The following is a 24,051-nucleotide window of genomic DNA, read 5'->3' on the forward strand; positions in this document are numbered from 1 at the left end:
TACCTACTCAGCAGCAATTCTAGAACCTGACATCTGAAATGCTCAACTCTGACTAGAATGCGAGTGCCTGACGACCTCAACTGCTGGGGGAATTTTAACATTTAGAAGAGAGAATTTTACATTTTAAATGTATTGTCTGACAGCGTTTCATACACTAATAACTGACAACCCAGTGAAAACGGGAGTAGCACACTGCATGCCTGGGAAGCAGTAGATGCTAGAAAAGTCAGCTCAAGTGGGAATGCTGTGCCAAGGGGTGGCACCAACCCAAGGGCACCCTTGATGTGCCCTTCCTAGTACAGGCAGTCCCCGGGTTACATGGATCCGACTTACATCGTATCCCTACTTACAAACGGGGTGAGGCAACCCCGCACTAGCTGCTTCCCCCCAGCAGTCATGGGAGACGCGAAGCTAGCACCTCCCCCAGTAGACCAGGGAGACGCGGAGCGGCTTTTCTCAGCAGACACCTCAGCTTGAGAATAAAGGACTGAGGCAAGTGAGGTCTGGGAGAATAAAACTGAGCTCTGGAGAAATGTTTGGCTAGAGTTTCCCCTACAATATGTACCAGTTCCGACTTACATACAAATTTAACTTAAGAACAAACCTACAGTCCCTATCTTGTACGTAACCTGGGGACTGCCTGTACTTCATTTTTATTTTTAACTTCTTTCCATCTAAAAGGAGAGAATTAAACATGCCGGGTTCATATGGACATCCCTTAAAGATATTCTAGTCCAGCCTCTAAGGTTTTATCAACTAGAATTCCAAAAAAGAGGTGATGCTTTGCTCAATAGAAGACTAAAAATCAAATGAAGTAGTGCACACATGCAAGCCCTGCCTATAAACTCTCCCAAGCTGGCAGCAAGTCATTCTAACGCCACATTCTGTTACTCTCTCAGAAATAAGTTTCATGTGCTAAAATAAAAACACACTAAGAATTTCCAGATGGGAGACAATTTCAAGGTACATATTGTGACCTGAAAAAGTAGTATTGTCATTTAAAGTCAGAGACATGGAAGTACATTGGCTGGTGATAAGCATAGTACTCTCTTCCTGTTTTTAACCTTTCTGTGGGAAATAGGGCAGACAAGTCAGTTTTTTATATTATATACCACTGTGAACATGGCTGAAGTTTACCTTTGGTCAGTAACTCTGATGTCACATCAGACATGTCTGCTCGGAAAAGCAAGTACTGTTGGGCCTGTATAAGAAGAACTGGAAAATCTTTCTGGATGGATGCAAATTGTTCAATTTTATTTTTCACAGACGCCAGCACCTGCCAAAATAAGAATGGTACATTTTTAATTCTATCCTTGTAACTATGGACTGAAACCTCATTCTCTCTCTTTCCAAATTAAAGAGAGTTACAATGCCCGTTGGGTAGTTAATTTCCAGCTCGTTGCACTGAGACAGATAAAACATCTAAAACATCAAACTAAAACAGAGAAGTCCTCATTCAAGAACGGGAAAGCAAATGCACAGCAATAAGCTGAAAAACAAGTAAACAAGGCACTAGATTTACTGGGAAACTTTGCAATGAGCATGAATGGCATTGATGAAGTACCTGATATAATGACCGTACGCTAGGCTGAAGTACAATGTTGGTATTGAGCAGAAAAGAACGAAGAAGAGGTTGTGGGTAACTGGCCAGTTGAGTAATAATCCCAATAAGCAGCAAGTTAACATGCAAGGAATTCTCCAACATATTTTCCAGCTTTGACAGCACTACACTGATAAATGGCCCTATGGAAAAAATGAAGGAACCAATGTTATTGGGGAAAAAAAGAAACAATGCTAAAATTCAGAATAAGCATTTGAAAAGGAATTTAAATCTCCATATTTGACTAAAGCAGACTTCTCACATGCCATTTAAAAGCCAACAGGAAAAAAACAAGTCTGAACAGACAGAAGATGCAGCTTTGAATATATTTAATCTCTTGTTAAAATCTCATGAGCAGGGACACTTTGACTGGTTAGTTGACCAGTTGACATTAAAAGTATATAAAGCTAAGTATGTGTAAGTATTCCACCTCATATGTGCCAATAAAGATTTAGTTCAGTACATTATGTTCTATGGATCCACTCCCACTGAAGATACTTGGAGTTCTGCCAAAGATTTCAGATGAAGCAGGGTCAGGCTTCTTACTACTGTTCTAGCTTAATTCTACAGGACTAGACAGAGTAAATTATGGGTAGGTATCTCACATTATAATACTACACAATGGTATTTTAGTGGCACTATAAAAATGTTGCTTCAAAAACATAAAATAACCCCAACCCTAGACTACTCTGTATCAAAACACAAATATTTCCTGCACTGCAAAAATTCACACAGTGAGGAAGCCATAAAATAGGTTATTGGTAGATGTAGGCTTTATCAGATAAATGTCACTTCTAAAGAATAGTGTTGGTATGTGTACTTGTTTTACAGTAAAGCTACTAAATACAAAACTATTTACAATGAAAGTACATAACCTTCATTGTAAGACTGGCAAAGAGTTTGCCAATGTGAGCACAAGTTAAGTAACTGAAAATGGATTTTAATACATACTACTAGGTAAGTGGTTCTCAAACTTTTTGACCATTGCATCCAGCTGGTTCAATGCAAACTTTTCCTTGGATCACCAACTTCTAATGGAAACTCGTTGTTAATTATATAATTACACCCAAGCCATTTTGCTAGCACTATAACTAGGAAGAATGGTTTAATTTAACCAGTCAGAAAGGAAATATTAACTGAAAATATTAAACAGATTAAGTGCTTTAAATTAATATTTACTTATGAGAATATTATGTCCAACACGAAAGGTTGAAACATTTTCTTTGAGACACAGGTGAGAAACAACCCCTCCAAAAATCCCCAACCCTCACTGATGGCCCCCAAAAGACACCTCGCTCTCCTGGCACTCCAGCTCCAAGGTGGGGGAGGGAGGGAAGGAAAGACAGGGACGACTGAGGTTCAGGGCTTCCCATAGGCCAGATTTACTCTTCTGCAGTTCTGGGGTTAGTGGATTTTGTGGACCCCTTCGGCTCTCAGTTGGGGCAAAAAATGAGGGGTTCAGTGTGCAGTACAGGGCTGCCAATGAGGATCTGGGTAGGAGGTGGGGTTCAAGGTCAGGGGGGAGGTAGGGTGCAGGAGCAGGCTGGGAATAGGGTGTTTGGCGAGAGGGCAGGAACAGTCTGGGGATAGGGTCTCTGGCCAGGGGTGGAATGAGGCACAGTAAGAGTGTGGGGTCTTGGTGGGGGTGTGTATGAGGGTGTGGTTCAGGGTCTGGGCATAAGAGCAAGGAGGGCATTTACCTGCCTTTGTGCCCTGCGCTGGTCCCAGGCACCATATAACACGGCCTCCCACTGCTCCCATTGGCTGGATTCTGGCCAATGGGTGCAGTGGGGAAAGCCTCCAGGCATCACATCCGTGCACTGCTGTTCCCCTAGCTGGGTGTGGTATGGGATCTCAGAGGGGATTGTGACCTGGACAGGGAACTGGAGTATAGGAAGGGCTGCAGGAGAGGACTCTGACCTGAAGGAGGGGTGAGGAAGAAGTGCAGAGTCTGAGAAAGGATTGTAACCTGGGGCACAAGCACAGGAGGGGGTGCAGAGATTTGGGTTGGGGCATAGGGTACAGAATTGGGGTGCAAGGTCTGGGAGGGGGTTGATCTGAAGGAGGGATTAAGGAAGGGGTGCAGGAGCAGGGGTGCAGAGGGTTTGGGTTATGTGTGGTAGGAGTACAGGAGCAAGGGTGCAGAGGGTCGGGGGGAGAGAGGGACTGGGGTGCCAGAGACTAGCTTTGGCCAGGAGGCGTTTACCTGAGCAGATTCTGGCTAGCAGCCCAACAGGTTCCTTAGCCAGTATCCCAGCCATCCATGTCTGAACACATGCTCAGGATAGCTGCAGGGGCCATGTGTGTTGCTCTGAATGCTACATGCCTAAGATGAAGGTTCTTCACATGCTGCCTGTCCTGCAAACAGACAGCTCCTATTGGCCAGAAACCAGCCAATAGAAGCTGCAACATTGTGCTGAGGTTGGGGGCATCATGATAAGTCTCTTCCCCAGGCTCAGTGTTCACATGAGCACAAGACTGCCAGGCAGGGAGCCAGCTGAGGCTCCCATGGGGTCCTATTTTGCCCAGCCATGCCCTAGACCAACACATAATGTAATACTGGATCAAAATTAAATGCAAAATGCTATTTTTATATAGTAACATTCAGATGGCTCAAATGTTTGTTTGTTTTTAAAGTAATAGTGTAATCCTCATTGGAAAGTCAACTTTGGCAAAGTCTTCCCTATTCCTCACCAGTTACAAAATTATCTGAAATACAGTGAAGATACAGAGAGATGGGGACAAGTGGAGGGTGGTGAGCATTGGGAAGTATAAGAGGGTAGTAGCCAAAGTCACAATACTTTGTTTGAAACGAAGTGAAAGGGAAGAAGAGGACTTGACAGACATAAAAAGATGGGGCCAAAATATCTGAACTGTATGACAGGAGACCGACAGAGCTGAATGTGATCTGGGGATATGGGTGGGAAGTTTCTGAGTTCCTGGTACAGAGTTGCCTTCCTCAAACCCTTAAAATACTTACGACCAGGCCTACTGGCCACATTTCAAAGGCTATATTTCAGTGACTAAAAGAGGTTTACAGGCTTTGCTGTGGGTAAGCATGCCTGAATACATAGGCTCCTCCCCATTATTTAAATTTACTCTTGCACCCAAATTTCCCTGGATGTGTCTGACAAGAGAAAAACACAATAGCGAGGGTGCCATTGGCATTTGAAATGCAAGACGCTTAGACCAGTTTGCAGAGAGGCACATGTAGAAATGGTAACAGTGCTGCCACCTGGTGCACTAATAGGAAATAGCAGCAGAAGGTGGTAGAGCAGCCTTTCTATCACTTTTTCCTTCCAGTCCCATGGTGGACAGCCTGCAGCCCGAGGGCCACATATGGCCCATTGAGGTTCTATGTGTGGCTCATGAGAAATTTTGTTTACTGTTACCCACATGCAGGGTTGCTAGAATCTGCTGGTTTTCATCCATGTAGGTTTTTTTCCCCTCTACCGCTATTACAAAAGCAACATGCACTTAAATCAAGGGTGTGTGAAGTGAGGGTGTGTGATCTGATTGCACACAACATTGACTGTGAGAGCTATTATGGTTCAATTGGCACACGTGCAAATTCCAGGTACGCAAGCATGGTTAGCAAAACTACCCCATCCCAGGAGATCATCTCGGTCATGACAATTTTCTGGCCCTCTGGCATGAAGGAAGGCCACTTATGCGACCCATTCACTATTGTAGGTTGGCCCTCACTGTTGTAGCCTCTTCTTTCCTTTCTATTTTAACATAGCTAATCTCCTTCTACCATGACCCCACTGAAAGGTTTCTTAAAACAAGCTAGAAATCATGACACTAAACTGAATTTCACTGCCATGATCTCACTCACTCTACTTGGGCGTGTTCCACCCTTTCCCTGTCTCTGAGTTCCTCAGAGACCATCTCTCATTCAATATTTTACACTGCCTGTTACAATGAAGTACTGTTCTTGGTTGGTTCTGATAAACCATAACAAAAATCAAAAACAATTTAAGGAAATCCCACCTGTAAACGCAGCATTGTGGCTCCTTGCAGGATGGTTGGGCAACGTATCCTCCTTTGGCCCGAAAGGAGATAGCATACTTTCTGCAGATGGAGTGTCCACTGAAAAATTTTCAAAGTCCTCTTCCTCTTCTACTGGAGATATAGGCTCAAATGTCACCAATTTGTGCTCCTCCAAGGCTGTTGTGTTAGAATCCAGTTCTTTAATAATTTTGTCATATTGTGCAATGAATTCCTCACTATCTGGACTCAACAGCCTCACATTTGAGTTTTGATTTTCTTCTGGAGGAGAGAGTTTCAGCTCTAAGTCTGGTTTGGGGTCTGCTTCAACAACTTTCTGGTTTATCTGTTCCTTTGTTACATCTTGAGGTAAGCTTGAATTTTTCCTATTGTGATCCTCTAAGTTTGTGTCTGGATGAGAGTTTTTCAAAGACCTCTTAATAGGCTGACTTTGAACTGCGTTTTGAGATTCAGTTGCTGTACTTAAAGTTTCCTCCTGGAAGTTATCCTGAGCATCCTTTTGGGCACATAACCTGTAAACCACAACATCGTCCTGAAAATCTGATTCCTCTATGTAAGACCCTTTTACAAGCATGATCGCATTTTTCTTCATCTCTTGAATGTGTTTTGGTGGTTCTGCAGGCGGTTGTTTCTCTACAGTTCCTAGGTCATCATAAGGCTGGTGTGAACTCACATCAGACTCAGGAGAAATTCCTGTGTCATAGCTGTCATCCCATTCCAGCTCCAACTGCATCTTCTCTCCCAATGGAGTCATTTGAGAGAAGCTGCAGTTACTGGAAGTTCGCTGCTGGAGCCGGAACATGGGGTGCTCCACATTTTTATTGTTCTCCTCAGCCAGTGTTTGGATAAAGGTGTCTGGGTCAGGGTCTTCCCCATCATATGGGGCAGACCAAACCTGGCAGTCTTTCATGCAGTGGAGAATGATGGCTTCAGCTTCCCACAGGTATTGCAGGTAACTGATGTCCACGGTTCTTCCATATTTCACAATGCACATGGATTCACAAAAGCCAATTCTAGAAACTAAAGATAAAACAATGAGAGTATTCACAACATGATAAAAAAATAATTAAACTGAAGTACCCACAGTAATTCAAGGCAGCTGCTAAGAAAAGCAGGAAGATTATTTTTGTCCCAAGCACCCAAATGTGAAGGGCAACAAAAGCATAGAAGTTAAAGAGATTTGCTTGTGGCTGTTTGTGTGCCTAATCCGGATCAGCATTAGAATTCAGGGATTCTGAGAGACCAGCCTGGAGCCCAATCCATCAGACCACATTGTCCCTGCAGTAGCAGAAGAGTAGTCACGTCTTCATATCTGTTTTTGCGAATGTATATCCAACACAGATATTATTTAAAATAGATTTTTTATATATATATATATATATATATATATATATATATATATATATATATATATATATATATATATATATATGTGCGCGCTATATGGGGGTGACTAGTACTCTCCAAACCTGTCTAATTACATATTGTTTGTGAAATTTTAATAGTAAATAGACTTTTTGGCTATTAATTCCATTTCCTTTCCCACACTAGGCTGAGGTGATTCTGAACCAAGCCCTTCACAATACAGTGCACACCCGATATCTACCTGCATTGGATGAGGCCTTTGTCCATAAGATGTAATCTTTTGCTTGGTTTTCAACTGTCAGTGTAATCCCAGTAGAGCAGCAGACTGGAGTTAGAGCAAGTAGTTTAGCAGCAGATACTGAATAACAGTCTCGTTCTCTCACAGCCCATCTCTGACTCAGCATCATGTGATTACAAGGGATCAGATACCTGAAACAAAAAAACCAATTGTTACTCACCTACAACAACATTCCTTGTAGTTTAAGGAGAACAGCTGTATGGCAGCTTTCTAGGGTAGGTCTGGAGTCTGATGAGTTCTGCTGGGCTCCCATCCAGAGGAAGAAGGGAAGGACAAGAGCTCCTTGGAGGAAATGCTTGTGGGGAGTACTTACAGGATACCATTGGTCCAGGGGAAGGGGTTTGTGGGTTGTGTCAGAGTATTGTTCTAAATATGGGAAAGGAGGGGGCAGTGGTAATCTGATAGGCACGTGCCAGAGGGTGCCAGTTTTCTCTAGATTTATGCGTTAAGGAGAAAGGGTTGGAGAGCACAGTCCACAGGAAGAAACAGCATAACAATGCAATTGAGGCAGTGCATGTCAGGGGAAGGGACTAGCAAAGAAGTCCAGGTGAGTCATTTTGTTGGGAAGAATCAACAGATAAAGCTCTTGAGCAAAGGAGGAATTAGGGCGGGATGAGGAGCAGATGTAGCATATATTTCTATTCTGTTTCTTAGTGTGGTTTTAGGAGTTAACTAATTTGGTGTTTTGTTGTTTAAAGTAAATCAGCATTTAATAATAAGTGACTCCCCAAATAAATAATACAAAAATGAATGTAGTATTCATCTCTGTGGTACCTAGTGAAGGAATCTTACCAACTTGGAGCTCTCCAAAAGATCTGATCCAGTTCTTACTATTGTACCCAAATACACCAGCAGGGACTGGATTGAATCCTAGTGTTTGTATTGGAGGGAGGGGGTAGCTAACACCCTGGATTTCCCATCAAATTAATGATCTTATGTCACTGTTAATACATCTGTAATTACCAGTGCCCTGAGTTGATCCAATCTAATCTAGCTAACAGACATGCCTGCAACTCTTGTTAAAAACACAACATACAAAGAAAAAGCAGTTAGAAAAATAAAATAAAAGGTAAATATAGGGTTCTGATGATAACTCAAGAAATGGTTAGTTACAAACAAATCTACTAATTCGGGATATTGCACAATTAAAGAAGCAAGTCCTTCTACCCTGGGTACAACAGGGCAGGCATCTGAGAAATCCCTAAGCAAGAACAAGTAAAAAGACTTGGAAGCTGCAGAGAAGTAAATATAGCCCATATTTATAGTCTGCATAGCAGACTATAATTAATGAAAGAAAATGTTCAGAAGAGAAAAAATATATATATATATAAATTTTGACCTAGGGAACAGCATTTAAAGTAGGGATGCGAATGACTAGTTGCTTCCCTCCTCCCCCTTGCTGCCTCTATCCCTTGAGGGGTGCTTCAAAGTAGCAGCACTGTGAGGAGCCTGGGCCAGACCCTGGGCTCCATGCAATGCTGCTGCTTTGAAATTCTGCATGCAGCCCGGGGCCAGCTGGGAATCCCCCGCGGACCCCGGGCTCCAGGAGGATTTAAATAGAAAAAGGAATTTGGATTACCTTAAAACTAGCTGTAACATCACATCTTCACAATGTAAACCAATGAGTGTTCTGAACAATGCCAAAGATACCACACAGAGCTGGGAAATGATAAACACAGTTAGTTTTTTATCTGGCAATTGTAACTTCCCTCCCATCCATGAGAGAATTTTAATTCTGCATTATAAAAAGCGGAGCCTGAATTTAGTGCTTCACCAGAAACTGAAAGTATGCTTATTTCATTTGGTCAGCACCGTTGTTAGGATTGTATTAGATCAAACAAAGAGCCAAACTACATCAACATTCAGAACAAGGGGTCAACAAAGAGCCATATAAGAATGCCCATTTGCATGACTGAAAATATACAACTTAATCTTCTTGATAATTGACATGATTAATAATAGCATAAATTAAATATTTTACTCTCAGACTTTATTTAATGGGACTGCTGCTGCTACTGGGGTGCAGTTTGCATGCAGAAGTTGGGGTGTATGGGAAGTGCAGGAGTCAGGGCAGGGTGCTGAGGGTGGGAAAGAGTATGTGGGTGGTCCCTGGGGCTGGATTGCCTTACTTGGCCAGGGCTGGGCTGGTGCACCCAGGCCGCAGTGGCTGGATATGGGGCCGGGCCAGGATCACTGCAGCCGGATCATGGCCTCCTGTCTTGCCCGTGCCACAGCAGGTTGGGGAGCCACCTCCAGCTCTGTCTGATCAGATGAGGGCCAGACCGCAGGGCCTGTCCCAAGATCAGGGCCGGGGACAAGACTCTGCAGCCAGATGGGGGCTGGGTCCCCATTGGGACCTTGTTGGCCAGGCTTCATTTTAAATAAACTAAAATATTATGTCCAGCAGTAAAGGTTTCAACATTGTCTTTTCTATGGCAGGGGTAGGAAACCTTTTTTGGGTTGGGGGCAAGTTATGCAACTTCAGCTACATGAATAACGTAGCTGAAATCAACTTAGAAGTGGGGTCTTCGCTGAAGTATGTTGACTGGAGACGCACTCCTGTCCACTCCCCTCATGATGAGGTAGAGTATCGGAGTTGATAGGAGAGTGACTCCAGTAGATTTATTGCATCTATACAAGATGCAATAAATCGACCCCTGCTGGATCGATTGCTGCCCCATCAATCCAGCCCATAGTGAAGATGTACACTTTGCAAAGATAGAGAGAGGAATCAGTTGTTAGGGAGAGGGTGGGGGTGTTTTGGAGGTAAAGAGGAAAAAGTGGTGAGGAACACTCCTTGTTTTCTTAGTGTGGTTTGTGTGGAGTTGTTCTAAGTCAAGGCTACGCAACACGCGGCGTTTGTTTGTGACCTGCGGGGCGGTTTGGGTTTACGCGGGGCTAAACACTCGGCCAGGATCCTTTGAACATGGCCTCTACTGGGAACATGCTCCATAATGGCAAGGCATCTCCCAGGCAGGCTGAGCACTCAAAGATGCAAGCGGAAGGGCTGGCTGGAAGAGATAGGTACAGGATGTCAGCATTTCTAGCCCCCAGGAAGGTGGTGTCAGGGGTGCTGGGGCATTGTGGGAAATGCTTTGTATTCATGCCTATCAGTGTGAAAGAAACTATTTGCATATATTTGCATGTTCATGCAACCCCACTTAAGTTGTGGCCCTCAGCATGTGCTGTGAGTATCATTGTGGGCCCCGGGGCTTCCAAAGTTGAGTAGCCCTGTTCTACATGGTTTAAGGTTTCAAAATCATGATTGCTAAAAGAAAATCAGAATGTTAAATATTAGGAAAGGTACATTACTAACACAAAATACCATGTTATTTATAGAGAATCATCTCCTGCATTCATGATCAAGTTGGAAAGAAAAATGTGAAAGCAAAAGCATTTTAATAAGCTTATTTATTTGTATTTCATTAAAAGGAAAAAAATTATGTAAAAGTACTTGTCAGAAACAAAGAGGATGGTGTTTTTTATGTATGGATGGGTGGCCAAAAGAGCTTGTAAATTTAATCCTGTCAATTATTAAGAAGTTTTTTCAGCAATAATAATATGTGCAGCTTTTGTGCTGTAGAAGCCCACAGGAGGCTGCAAATCTAGCTGTTGCATTTGGGCCAAGGTATGCTGCAAGAAACTCATCCAATATCACAGAACCATGGCCAAGATCCTGAGTTGTTCAGGGCTGGAGAATTCTTTACAATACTCATTTCCTGGGGAACAGTAATTCCCAGGAATTACTAAAATAACGTCTGCATTTGTGTCTACAAAAGCTGTTTTCAGAGTTAATCCATCTCTGAAATGCAACAGCAACATGCACTCCCATTCCTAAATACACTGCCGGCCCAAGCTGCTGGCCCTATTCCACAAACATAATGCACATAGTGATTCCCTGGTTTTGCCTGCACATATGCCCACATGTTACTCTACAGCATATTCATCAACTAGCTACCTATAGTGATGTGCTATGAATATTTTATCAAGGCGCTGCCTGCAAAATTGTTGCCTTAGCCTGCTATAAACTCTGTGTACCAAAAGTCCACTCACTGCAGAGAAGAGGGACTCAGAATCAGATATTTAAATACATAAATAACCAACCAAAACAGCTCTTATAAACAAAGAAGCAGGCAACATTACTGGTAGGCAAACATGCTGGAAAGCTTTATACAGTAGACTTCCGATAATCCGGCACCTTTGGGACCTATTATCGGATATGCCGGAGTATCGGGAGGTACTCTGGCGGGGGGGCTGAGACAGGTTTGCCGGACCCACACGGTGTCCAGGGGCTGGGCGGGGAACGGCACTGCGAGGGAAGAATCCTCCACCATTTTGAAGGAAGGCGGGGGAAGCCCTGTGCCGCCGCCGAGAGTTTCTGGGAAAGGAGGGGAGCGGGTTCCCCACCCCACAGACTGCAGTAGTTATCCCCGAGCAGGGGGGTGAAAGGTGGTGCTGTGGGACCAACCCTGCAGCACCCCAGCTGCTCTGCTCCACGCCGCTTCCCCAAGTCCGCCGCTGCCACTGCTGAAACTGACGAGGGGCGGACTTGGGCAAGTTGCAAAGCAGAGCAGCTGGGGTGCTGCCAGGTTGGTCCCGCAGCGCCACCCCTCACTAGCCTGCTTGGCGCCTGCCAGCACCCCAGCTGCTCTGCTCCGCGGCGTCCCCAAGTCCACCGCTGGTCAGTTTCAGCAGCGGCAGTGGCGGACTTGGGGAAGCGGCATGCAGCAGCTCCAATTGTCTGGCTGGCCGGAGCACTTCCAGTTTCTAATTGGTGCCGGACTATCGGAGGTGCCGGACAATTGGAGTTTTACAGTACTTGGTTCCTGAAGAACAAACTAGGCATACTGACAGTGCTCAACTCAGATACTTTGGAAGCAGGGGTGGATATAATGACCTCATGGTTTTGGGGCTTGGTAGTTTCTTCTGCAAAAATTAATTTTAAGATCCCTGTTACTTGGTGCACTCAGAGCCATTTCATAAGGCCAATTTTTTCTTCTATTTGTAGAAATCTCAGGGATGATTTATCAGGAATAATTTAGCAGTATCCAGAGGGGGAATAATTCCACTAGAGGCAGGTAAATTACTCCAAATTTACCTTCAATTTTGTGGCAGAAGTTAGGTTCCCACAAGCCGCCCCTCCCCTCCTCTCCCCCGCTCCCTCAAGTCCCCTTCATCCACCTGTAAAGCGATTTTACACAGTCCTAAACTGCTCATCACTATCATGGCTAAGTGATAACAATTATAGTGAAACAACATTGTGATCAGGTATGAAAAGAAATTCACAGTTAAAAGTTAAACAGAGACATAGTAGATACTGATATGATGAAGCTCCCACTAAATTTGTCAACCCAAAGTCATCAGTAGCTCCTCTCCTGCTTGCCTTACCTGAAATGGAGTGTTGATCCGGCTTGTGAGCGTATCTAGGATGTGCACATTCTCATGCTGATGCAGCAGGATGAAACGCAGGAAAATCTGAAGTAGAGCTGGCTCAGAAACACTGCGTAAAAAGAGATCCAGGTATGCAGTTGTTGTCATTACCTCCTCCACAGTCACCTACAAGCAAATATACGATAAGGGCATATCACAAACACCACCACTGTACTTACATTATGTGTTGCTTCTGCAGAAATGCTAATATACTATAAAACACATTTTGTGCTTTTTGTTTTTAAATAAGTGGAAACGAAAGCCTCTGACTAATTCAAAAATCAAATATTTTGTGCTTGCTGCAGTGATTTGATTAGTTTTTGCAAGTAATACACGGTGTGTCCCTCCCCCCCTCCCAAAAAAAACCAAACAGAACAAGCCAATCTGTCTGCTGAAATACAACACTAGTTCACAGATAACTTGAGACCCTCACCACCATCCCTCTACCATTGGGCCAGCTTGGTTCTTTCTTTCTCCTGCTACTGTTCAGATTTGCATTCATGGAATCGTAAGGGCATTTATTTGGTATTCCAATTAACAAATCGAATATTAGCAGGAGTGAAAAATGAACAAGTGTAAAGAGCAATGAATGAACAACCAAAACAGGATACAATGATCTTTTTAAAAAAATATATCCCGCTACCCAAGTGTACTTTGTCTTCACCTTTCCATTTCTTTTCCAATGGCAGTGTAACACCCTTCCTCAAATACACACATGTATACCACACAAATAACAGATTGAGGAACAAAAATTCCTACCAGATTTCAGGACCAAGTATTTAGTATTCATAGGTCAAAATTGATATTGCATGTTACTTGGCTACTGCAGTTTTTTTAAGCTTATCTATTGACAGTATGTGCTGGCAAGGCACAATGCATTCCAAAGGCTGCATTTGCATCATACACTAATGCTGCAAAATCAGCTTCTTTTTTTAAAATAGCTACATATGAGCCTAATAAGCTTACGTGTTCGAAGATAAATCCTTACCTATAAAAATCTGCCTATAAGAAAAGGGGCATTATACATCTTTTGTTTACCACTCTTAACTAGATGAATGAAAAGACCAATTTTATTAAAAAAAGAATGAAAGCTGTCACTTAAAAGCTAAGAGGATTTAGAAAGTATTCAGAGGGCAGCATTTGTGTAACACGCTATAAATATTAAAATCCCAGTTCCATTATGCTGCATGTTAGCTAGACACATGATAATGTTATGTTGCAGTTTCCTTTCAGAGCATTTTTAGGATCATCTACAGAACAATCATGTTTCCACTTGCAACAGAACAAGGAATATTGTGTAAAATCTTGTGAAATGTGTAGAAATGAGGAGCACCCCAAGTACCTTTAAATTTGCGGGTATTTTTATTCACTCAGGCTGTTATCCGTACACTGCCTCTTTGTTAATAGTTCAAGTAGTTTGGACCACTAACTCCTCTTTATATTAGAAAAAATACTGTACTAATGCAAGCTAGTCATAATCCTTCACGAAGGAAAAAAAATCAGGAGCTCATCTTCTTGGTTTGTCTCCATAAGCTCAGTCTGAAATAAACCTAAAACCTAATAAAAAAAGAAAAAAGGAGACAGAGGAAATTCATGGCCACAGCCTGTACGCTGCATCCCCTTTTCACCAGCTCTGCAGACTCAGTAAAATCAGGTACACAATGTATTATTTATGAACTCTCTCAGCAAACAGAGAACATAGCTGCTGTACCAAGGGACCTACAGTCTAATATAGGCACTAAAATACAGTTTATACATGCATTAAACTCTCTCACCCAAAGTTAGAGGATTATTAAGATTGGAAAGTAAAGCACTCATTAGTTAGAAAATGCCAAAATTAAGATAGCTTCTGCAGCCTTACTTCAACCCCTATATACTTGCATTATGATGTAGCCTTTGATTACATGATCACATAGTGTTGATGGAATATATAGGGCAAACAACCAAGTCACTGTCCAACATCAAAGAGTGTGAAATAAAGTTTGGAGTTTAGTATCTTGCACAGTACCACAGCAAATACACCATTAACAAATCCCTTTTAACATTTTATTGAAGATACAGAAGAACAGGAAAAAAAAAAAAGAGTCAGAGCATTTAAAATGTAAAAGTAAGACCTTCACTTTTAACAACATTCCCTGTTTCCTTTAGCTGGAGCGAGTTTTTAAGAAGGAAATCCATTGTTAGACAGTCCAGTCCCTTAGATTGTAATGAAAATGCTAAAGTAATAACTATCCTTTTGAGGAAAAGAGAGGTTACTTGAGTCGTTTCTGATTAAGTTTAATCTCATTTCACTCTATATGGTGACTGCGATTCAACTGGAGCTGTTAGAGGTGCGGACCTGGATCCCTCTCTCTGGCCTGGTCTGGATATTTTTTATAATTAGCACAAAGAAGGTCCGGGGTCCCAGGAGATGGTAAGAGTGGGAGCCATAATGGTGAAATTTGCTGCAGTAGCTTCTGTCGGTTCCTCCCCTCCCCCCATACTCTTTTCTTTAAGGACTCACAAAAGAAATGGTGGGTGGAATAGCCCATCTCCTCTCCTCATTATTTTGGCCTCATTAATTTGTTGGACTGATTATTACAACAGCCCCTCCCCACTGCCGCCTCCCCCAAATGCACCAGCTCTGAGGATAACTTAGAGTTGTGTCAAAGAGGTTGTTGCCTGTAGGATCCTGGCTTCATTTATTGCAGTTGGAAAGCATGTTGTGAATAAGACAGGGGATGGCAGGAAGAGAAGGGAGGGCCTCATGGTTAAGGTAGTTGAATGCTTCCTTGGAGAACTGGATCATTTTTTTTAAAAAAGCAAAATGAAAAAAAAAATCTCAGAAATTCCATCGTATTGACACCCATGTAGTTCATCAGCAGGGTGGGAACCTTTACCTGCACTGCTTAGTCCTCTGCCATAAACTAATGGAATAATTGACTGCAGAAGTTGGTTGTCATCCTCTATGTGGACCATCACTGGAGGCAAATGAGATACAAAAACTTTACCGGGGATTTCACAGAGATCTACCGACAACAGAGGAATGGGAAGACAGGTACCCTGGGTTCCAGTCTAGTCTCCGGAGGCGAGTGTGTTCTAGTGATCACAGACTTTTGTCTATTCTACCCAAGTTTGACCCCCTTCTCACTTTTACCTCAGGCCATCACCTTCATCAGACAGTCTTGCTTTTACATCTCTGGATTCCACACCTCACACTCCTGCCTATGCACCCCATTATTCTCTCACTGCTCCCTGTCCAAGTGTCCTTGCTCAGTAATTCCCCTCACAAATCCCAGCTCTTTCCTATTCCCAGCTCCTTGTTCCCTCTGTCCCTCCCTTCCAGTAGCTCTCTTCCCTCGACATATTCTTTGTTCCTACCAGATCCAGTCCCAGGGTACCCTACCCAGGCTCCAGGACCAATATTCGTGCCACCCTCCTGCTGACTCCTTTTCAGTTTCTTTGCCCATGTGGTCCTAGTACGGTGCCTGCAACTTGACCCTTGATCAGATCTATTTCCTCTTTTTACCTCCTTCACCATGCCCCAGTGCATCACAGTTCCCAGTCCCTTTGCCCAGTCACTCCCAACCTTCCCCTTCACCTATTCCCAGATCCTCTCTCATGTCAGCCTCCCCAAGCCAGTCTACTTGTCTGATTCTACTCCCCTCTCCTCCTGATCCCCAAAATCTGCTTCTTGCCCCCCCTCCCCGCATTTGAATGAGGCACCTTCCTTCCACCAGCTACAAGGGAGCTTTGAGGACTCTCACTTGAGATGCCAGGACCTAGCAGAGCAAGTAGCAGCCCAGAGCTGCAAATTTCAGGGCAAGTCCTTCTCCAGCTCATGGCATGTCCAGTGTATGTACTAGGGATGTAAGTCGATTAATTGATAAGCAAAAGTGTGTAGTTTAATGCTATAGACTACACGCATCCCCCTCACCAGTAATTTTTTTGGCAGACTTACCAGCAGCCAGGTCCGGTACATACCCCCACTTCAGCTCTGCCTTTAAAGTATATTAGGAGCCAGGCGGGCAGGCAGCCTGGCTCTCAGTTCCAGCTTGTGCCAGGTCTGGGAGCGCAGACAGGCAGCTGGTCCACAAAAGGAACTGGTTTTAAACGGTCTCCCCTAACGGATCAGCTCCCCCCTGGCACTCTACACTGCAGCCTCTATGCCAGCCCCACCCCCAGGGACTATAGAATAGTCAAGTAACTGATAAGAATTCATGAGGTTAATAGACTATTCAGTTAACCGATATTTAACATCCTTATTATGCAGAATCTTCTGGGAATCTAGCTGTGTAGATCTAGTCTCTACTAACTGTAACAGTATGTAATATATGCCAGGGCCTTAGTGTGGATGTGGTGCAATTCCCCCCCTAAAAAATTAAAATTCACAGTACAATGCTGAAACATTATTGTAGGATATACTTGGAACCAGTGGTCTCCTCACCCTTCTCTGTTGTTATTTGAGAAATGACCTGGAACTACAAAGAGCTGATTGACCGTGGCACGGATGGAAGGAAAAGGTTCAGAAGCGTGAGAGTAAACAACAAAAAGACAAGAGGAAAAAGTGTCACTGAATTTAGTGAAAGAGAGAAAATGGGAGAGGAAGGGCAAAGGAGTTTGTCACCACTATAGATATTGTAGGCGGACCAATGAAAAAGCTAATTACTCATTGTGCTATGTTTGGCATGTAATATAGTCATCTGAAATCTTTTGGGCCTGATTCTTTCATAAAGAGATGTAACTCTGCAGTAACTCAGCTCCCTATCTGTAAACTGGGGGACAATGCCCTCCCCTCGCCTAAAGGTTTTGTGAAAATTCATTGTGAAGAACCCAGACTGTGGTGATGTGTGTCACAGAAAAGCTCCTAAGTAACTTGACAGCTCTGTATTCAGAGCAGGATTTAAACATTATGCAGTAAATGAGGCCTGGGGCCACATGTTGAACAAGAAAAAATAGCATAACCGATCACTAAGCGAGCAACAGCCATCTCTTGTACTGAATGAGGCTGGGATACTGTCAAAAATAGTATGTGCTCATGTAATTAAATACTGTACCATAATACATAGGTACAAGGGGTATAAATGAAGGTTGCACAGACAACTCTACGAGTCCTGGTGTTCCTTTACTTTTCAGTGATGAACTCTGCAACCATAACAGTGTTTTAACAACATCATTTGTATAATTAGGTATATAATGTGTATTTATATGAATTACTCCAGAAAAGCCCAGCTAGCACCTAGGCAAGGGTCAAAAATCGCATGAAGTCAAACTTCATGCTAAGGATGTTATATTCAGATTAATTGGCTAATCGGATAGTTGATGCAATTTGCATCGACAATTGGATTAGTACATAAGGGCACCTCTGCCTTTGAAGTGTAGCAACAGGCCCAGGGCTGTTGCTGCACTTAAAAGGCAAAAAGCGCTGAGAGGAACTCAGGGCCAGTGGGGGACTCGAGCAGTTCCCCACTGGCCCTGTGCTCCCCACGGCGTTTGAAACCAACAGTGCTGTGTGGGGCCGCACACAGCCTTTCAAAGTGGCAGCGCTGCGTACGGCCCAGAGTCAGGCCTAGGGCCTCCATGCAGCACTGCCGCTTTGAAGCACCTCCTCTTCTTCCCCCACTTACTGCCTCTTTCTGATAGAGGCAGCAAGTATGGGGGGAGCGACTAGTCAACTAGTGCGTCTACTATCTGATAAACAAATGCTTATCTGATAGTCAACTAGTCATTCACATCCTTTCTTCCTGCCATGGGTTCTACCTTCAATAGTCTGGAAGAAGGTATCATTAAAGTGACAAGTAGATTTTTCAAGCTACAAGTAGAAGCTCTCTAGTCTGGCACCCTTGGGCCTGGCCTGAGCCGAACCAGAGAATTTAGGAGTAAATTAGAGCTAAATAACACCACAAGGACAGAGCTGGGACTGGTGGCTGTAAACAAACTTTATGAGACTGCAGAAAATTTGGCCACACCCATGGTAAGTGGACATCGAGCTAACTAAAAATCATGCCAAACCATGGAGATTGCCAGACCAGAGTGCACCAGTACAGAGGTTCAACCTGTAATTTTTCACATAGTTTTCCTTTTGTTTTCCCTCATGCTACTTGTGATAGTTGGTGTCTCTGTCCTATATGAACTAGGGATGCAAAAGAGTAGTCGAAGTGTCAACTACCCAAATAAGCCTAGGCTTATCGGGTACTCAAGTTGACTACTCACATTTCCCCCATCTCTTGCTGCCTCTGTCAGAGACGGGGGGGGGGAGGGGGAGAAGTAGGAACTGGTGCTCTGGGGGAGCAGACTTAAAAGCTGATTCCCCCCAGCACCATCTCTGCGGTGTGTGTAGGGGGGGAAGAGGGGGAGGCAGAGGTACAGCACCCCTTTGCTCTGCCTTTTAAATGTAGTAAGAGCCTTTATTTAAAAGGCAGAGCTGCAGCGGGGTTAGCGCCTCGGGACGGCACAAGTGGGACTGCTTAATCCTGGCTTGCGCTGCCCTTGGGAGCGCAGTTTAAACTAGTAGGAGCTGGGCTGCCCCTCTTACTTATTGACTAATCGAACAGTCGATAGACTAAATTCCATCGACTACTCAATTAGCTGATTATCTGCAATTTAACATCCCTAATATTGATCATACTTACTCTGGAAACCTTGGATAATGAAATATTGTAGTTATAAGACAGTTAACCTAGAAACTGGAACTGTTCATTTGCATGGCTAATACTGAAGCAGTTTTTCTTAAGACACATAAAAACAAGGAAATTAAATTTTCTGAAGACTACCTGCTAGTTGCCATGCCTTCAATTAAATACCTCTGGGAGAGGGATTTGAGGAAGTGTGGAAATGCTTTTTATTAAATGCAAATTGCATTCAGGTAAACACTAAGAGTACAAGTAAGAAGAATCTAATAAAATAAAAGAAATACTTTATGCTACAACAAAGATTAACCCTAGTTGGGGAACACATTGTTCTATTCCACATAGACACCAAGACAACGGGCTCTCTTACATAGTGAAATATCTGAACTTCCAGACTGAAAGGGTAAGCAGTATATTAAGGAGAGAGACAACAGTGTCTTGTAGTGAAAGGTTACACAAACACAGACTGCAGATGAGGGGAAAATTTTAATAACTCAAGCTCTGGACTCACCCACCAATGACTCCATAGTATCTAAATGGATGTATTCATTTACACTTGTCATACATTTTGTGATTCTTCTCTTGACTTTTGTTTTATGCCAAACAATTTTTTGCTTTTAACCAACCGCTCTCTCCCCATCACCTCTGAACTTTAGGAAAGGAAAACTCCTTATTACTCCAGAAAAAAACAACAACTTCTGACCTTACAAAGTATCCACTCAAAGGTGGAAGAATTACAAAACCCCTCCCTCATGGGCACTATAAAGAAGGTAGTTAAAGTTAGTGGGAGCACTGGAAGTCCTTGAAGGTCTCAATATGCGATAATTTAACTATAATACTGTTTGCTTTATTCTTTTCTTTAAATCTCCAATTTGCTAGAGTGAGACCTTACTAGAAAATTGCTTTCTGTATTTCATATATTTAATACGTACATCCACAGTTAAGAAATAAGGGGTATCAACTCTCATACTTCAGAGCATAAGCCAACCACCAATTTTCTTTAACAGGCTACGCCAGATCAGATGGAACACCAGTCTAAACTGACCACTGTTTCCATGTTCTTTCATTCCAAAGCCGAGCCATAATCCAGTCATTGTTTTGCATATGTATTCAGGCTCATAGGCAGGAATTTCTGTACAGGGATGCGAATGGAGGGAGAGGCTAGTGGCTGCCCCACCCCCAAAGCCCAGCCCTTCTCTGTCCCTGTGAAGGAAGGGAAAAATCAGTCCCAATATTCCCAAGGCCAGCCAGAGCACAAGGGAGGGAGGTTTGGAGGACCATGGGGGGAGGGGGTGCATTCACACCCTTTGCATCCCCCTGCGTAAGGGCCTAGGATTAAACTAAAACCATTGGAACAGGTTTGGATCTGTGGCTCAGATCGGAGAGCCACCCACCAAAAAGTATGGGGATAGATGGGTTTTGGATTCTAGCTTTTGCCCTGCTCCTAGGTTTTGAATTAACCGTAGCAATGGGCAGAAAGCTTATGTACATTTATTGAAGCAGTTATTCCGTGGCTTTGGGTTTATAAAAATTACAATCCAAGAATAAAAACTAAATAAATTACCCACCCAGAATGGTCTAGATTAGAAAAAATTAATCCACAGTAACAATACTATCCCCTTTCTCTCTATCCATGACCCTCCAGAGACATAACTATGTATCTCAGTGGTCCCCAACCTTTATGGGCTCCCGGGCACCCGGGGGCGGGGCCACTCACGTGCCGGGCGCCCGGGGGCAGGTCCGCGCGTCCTGGGGCACGCCAGGGCCGGGGCCGGGGCCGCCCGAGCCCCTTGTGCTGTGGGCCCGGGGCTGGCGCCGCCTCCCGAGCTGCGCGCCTGGGGCCGGCACCGGCGCCGCGCGCCCGCATGTGCCCCGGGGCTGGGACCGCCCGAGCGCCGCGCACCAGGCGCCGGTGAGTGTTGCGCGCCTGGGGCCGGCGCCTCCAGTGCGCCGCGTGCCGGGGGGCGGGGCCAGCCCGGGTTGTCGGTGGGCGCGTACAAATGCCCCGGCGGGTGCCGCGTTGGGGACCACTGATGTATCTGAACTCTCAAAAGGGGTGAAAGGAAGAGAGGAATAGCAGTAGCAAGCTTTGCAGTATTGATCCAGAAACAACCAAAAAGAGGAGATATTTTCTGAACATTTAAAGGCTTTGAATTCCAGATCAAGTTCCTTCTAAGATGTGTGCCTGTGCAGGCACACATCAAGAATTAGAATCCTGCCCACCTCCTCAGCAGAACCACACATTGACTACTCAGCTGCTCCAGGGTTGGGGCTGGAGCAGTGGCTGGGGCCACATGGTGGGTGGTGGCTGCTCCAGCGGCCAAGACTGGGGCCAGGCGGCTGCGCTGGAGCTGCATGATGGACAGCGGCTGCTCCAGCAGCTGGGGACCAGGGCCTCATGGCAGACAGCGGCTGCTTCAGCAGCTGGGGCCACATGGTAGGCGGTGCCACATGGTGAGAGGCGGCTGCTCTGGCAGGAGAGGGGTTTTTAATAGGCAAAAAGCATATGGAGATATCTTTGTATTCTTAGATCATATGTTCATCAAAAAGACTAAGTAAAGGAATAGTGGGTTTTTTTATGGCTCCGTGATCTGGTATTCAACATTTGTCAGCATTTTCAGGAAGTCTAGGTCTATTAATGTCACTGCCACTCATTTGTTTAAGTCTGTCTGACTTAGTTTAGCACTGCCATTTCTCAAAGCATGGTAAGAATATGGCAATTGATGACATATAATTCATTATTCAAAAAGGAAAAAAAATTGTCATCTGGCATCTGAACCTTTAGGGTGCACCTGCTTCACATTTCTAGCTTTCCTCTGCAACTTTGAGGACTACAAATACAATATTTTTAAAAGGTGAAAGCAGACATTGTGATGCAAACTCTTGTTTCCAGCGAGACTTTAAAAAAAATAATGCAAGTCTCATAATAAAAATCACAGAAGGTGGCAAGATTGGAGTAGGGGAAATGGACAGCACAGCCTGAGTCCACCATACTGATTAAAAAATGTTCTTTACGAGGGTTGGTTGACAATTATTGAAGGAAAACTGGGCCTTTGACAAAACAAGCCTTTTCTATGAAAAATGTTTACTTTCCTTTAAAAAAAAAAAAAAGTTTTTTGTTTTACAAGTAGGATTTCCCCAAAATTAAATTTTCAGAATTTTTGACCAGTTCTACTTGTTATCCATGAATAACTAGAGTAAAAATCTTTAGTATGTTACTCCCTGCTAATTTTCCCTTGCCTCCATTTTTTAAAACTAGGAGTTTGAGTTTAGGCAGCATGGAATGTGGAACCATTCTTATTCATGAAGAAAGAACATCCAAGGGGAAAGAAAGCAGCACAACATCACAGTAAAGATGTAGGAAACAATAATCCGAATCCCTCATATTATAGTAGGTTCACCATGCAGTCAGCATGCACTGCAACCCCGACTCCAACTCTGGCAGCCACCATCTCCCTAGCCCAGTGGTCACCATCCAGTAGATCAAGATTTACTGGTAGTTCTTGGAGCCTCTGACAGGTGATCCTGACTGGTTTGACCAAAAGCATCGCAAGTGCCAGCATTTCAGCTGCCCCTCCTCACACTGTTGCTCGCCTCTTGCCCTTTGCTTTGGAGCTATCCCCTCAGGAATATCCAGCTTGCTGTGCAAGGGAGGGAGAGAAGGGTGCTGATATCAGGGTGCCCCTTCTCCCACTCTATCCTATCTCCACAGAGCAGAGAGGAGCACAACAGGACTTTGGATGGAGTTTGCTGGCTGCTTTTGGGAGTGGTGCAGGGCCAGGGCAGGGGTGGGCCTGCTTTAGTTCCACTACACCACCAACCAGGAGCCACCTGAGGTTAGCAGTGCCCAGATGGAGCCCACATCCCAAAACCTTACCCCAGTCATGAATGCCCTCCTGAACCTGAAGCCCCTGCCCTAGCTCCGAGTACCCCTGCATCCAAACACCCTCCGAGGACCCCCTCCAGCATCCCAACTGCCTGCCCCAGACTCAGCTCAGAACCCCTCTCACACTTCAAATCCCTTAATCCAAGGTTCGAGCCTGCACCCCAACCTGCTGGCCCTACCTGGTGAAAGTGAGGGAGGATGGAGTGAGCAGGACGCAGGGCCTCCGACAAGGGGCACAAAGGAGGTGAGGCAAAGGTATTTGGGTGAGATAGATCTTGGATTGCACTTAAATTCAAAAAGTGATCTCATGCTTAAAATGAACAAATGCCATAAAAAAAATGGAGAGTATAGGAAGGGGAGAGGACAAAGTTGGCCTAAACACATGCAAGTGGTCAAATTCCATATAATCTACCACCTTATACTATTCCACTGGTTATTAATGTTGCCTTTGCCTGCTATAAACATACGTGTATACACACACACACACACACACCACTGACCTTATGGAGTGCAGGAGCCACTACTGGCACCAAAAAACCATTGTAAATGTAGTTCACAAGCTGGTTACGAATTAAGGGATGTGCCACCTAAAAAAAGAAATCTTGTATCATGATAAATTGTCTCTGAACCATCATATTGTTCTCAAATCAATAGTTCTAGGCAAAGATGCTTAAAATAAGATAAAACAGAGACTATCTTTAATCACTGTCAAAGCCCTCTTCCCATTTCCACAGGAAACCCTGATTTTGGTTTTGGAGTTTCTGTTATGTGTATTAAACGTTTTCCCTTCTTCAATTAAATGCAAAAACTACATTTAAGTAACAATAATAAGGATCCAGCCCAACACAAAGAT

General features: G+C 44.0%; 1 protein-coding gene across 7 annotated transcripts in view; it reads right to left on the reverse strand.

The window, feature by feature from the left end:
- The window catches only part of FHIP1A (FHF complex subunit HOOK interacting protein 1A), a 115,014-nt gene that overhangs the window by 12,867 nt on the left and 78,096 nt on the right, over window positions 1-24,051 (reverse strand). For all 7 annotated transcript variants that reach the window (XM_014574378.4, XM_075930047.2, XM_075930042.2 and 4 more), the window contains 7 exons: window positions 23,699-23,785; window positions 12,663-12,830; window positions 8,854-8,933; window positions 7,218-7,405; window positions 5,594-6,631; window positions 1,565-1,743; window positions 1,138-1,276 (listed from right to left, as the gene is read on the reverse strand). In XM_014574378.4, the coding sequence (XP_014429864.3) occupies window positions 1,138-1,276; window positions 1,565-1,743; window positions 5,594-6,631; window positions 7,218-7,405; window positions 8,854-8,933; window positions 12,663-12,830; window positions 23,699-23,785 (1,879 nt within the window). The remainder of the gene's footprint in view (window positions 1-1,137; window positions 1,277-1,564; window positions 1,744-5,593; window positions 6,632-7,217; window positions 7,406-8,853; window positions 8,934-12,662; window positions 12,831-23,698; window positions 23,786-24,051) is intronic.

Source organism: Pelodiscus sinensis, chromosome 4 (genome assembly GCF_052426305.1).
Source record: "Pelodiscus sinensis isolate ZL-2025 chromosome 4, ASM5242630v1, whole genome shotgun sequence".
NCBI lineage: Eukaryota > Metazoa > Chordata > Testudines > Trionychidae > Pelodiscus > Pelodiscus sinensis.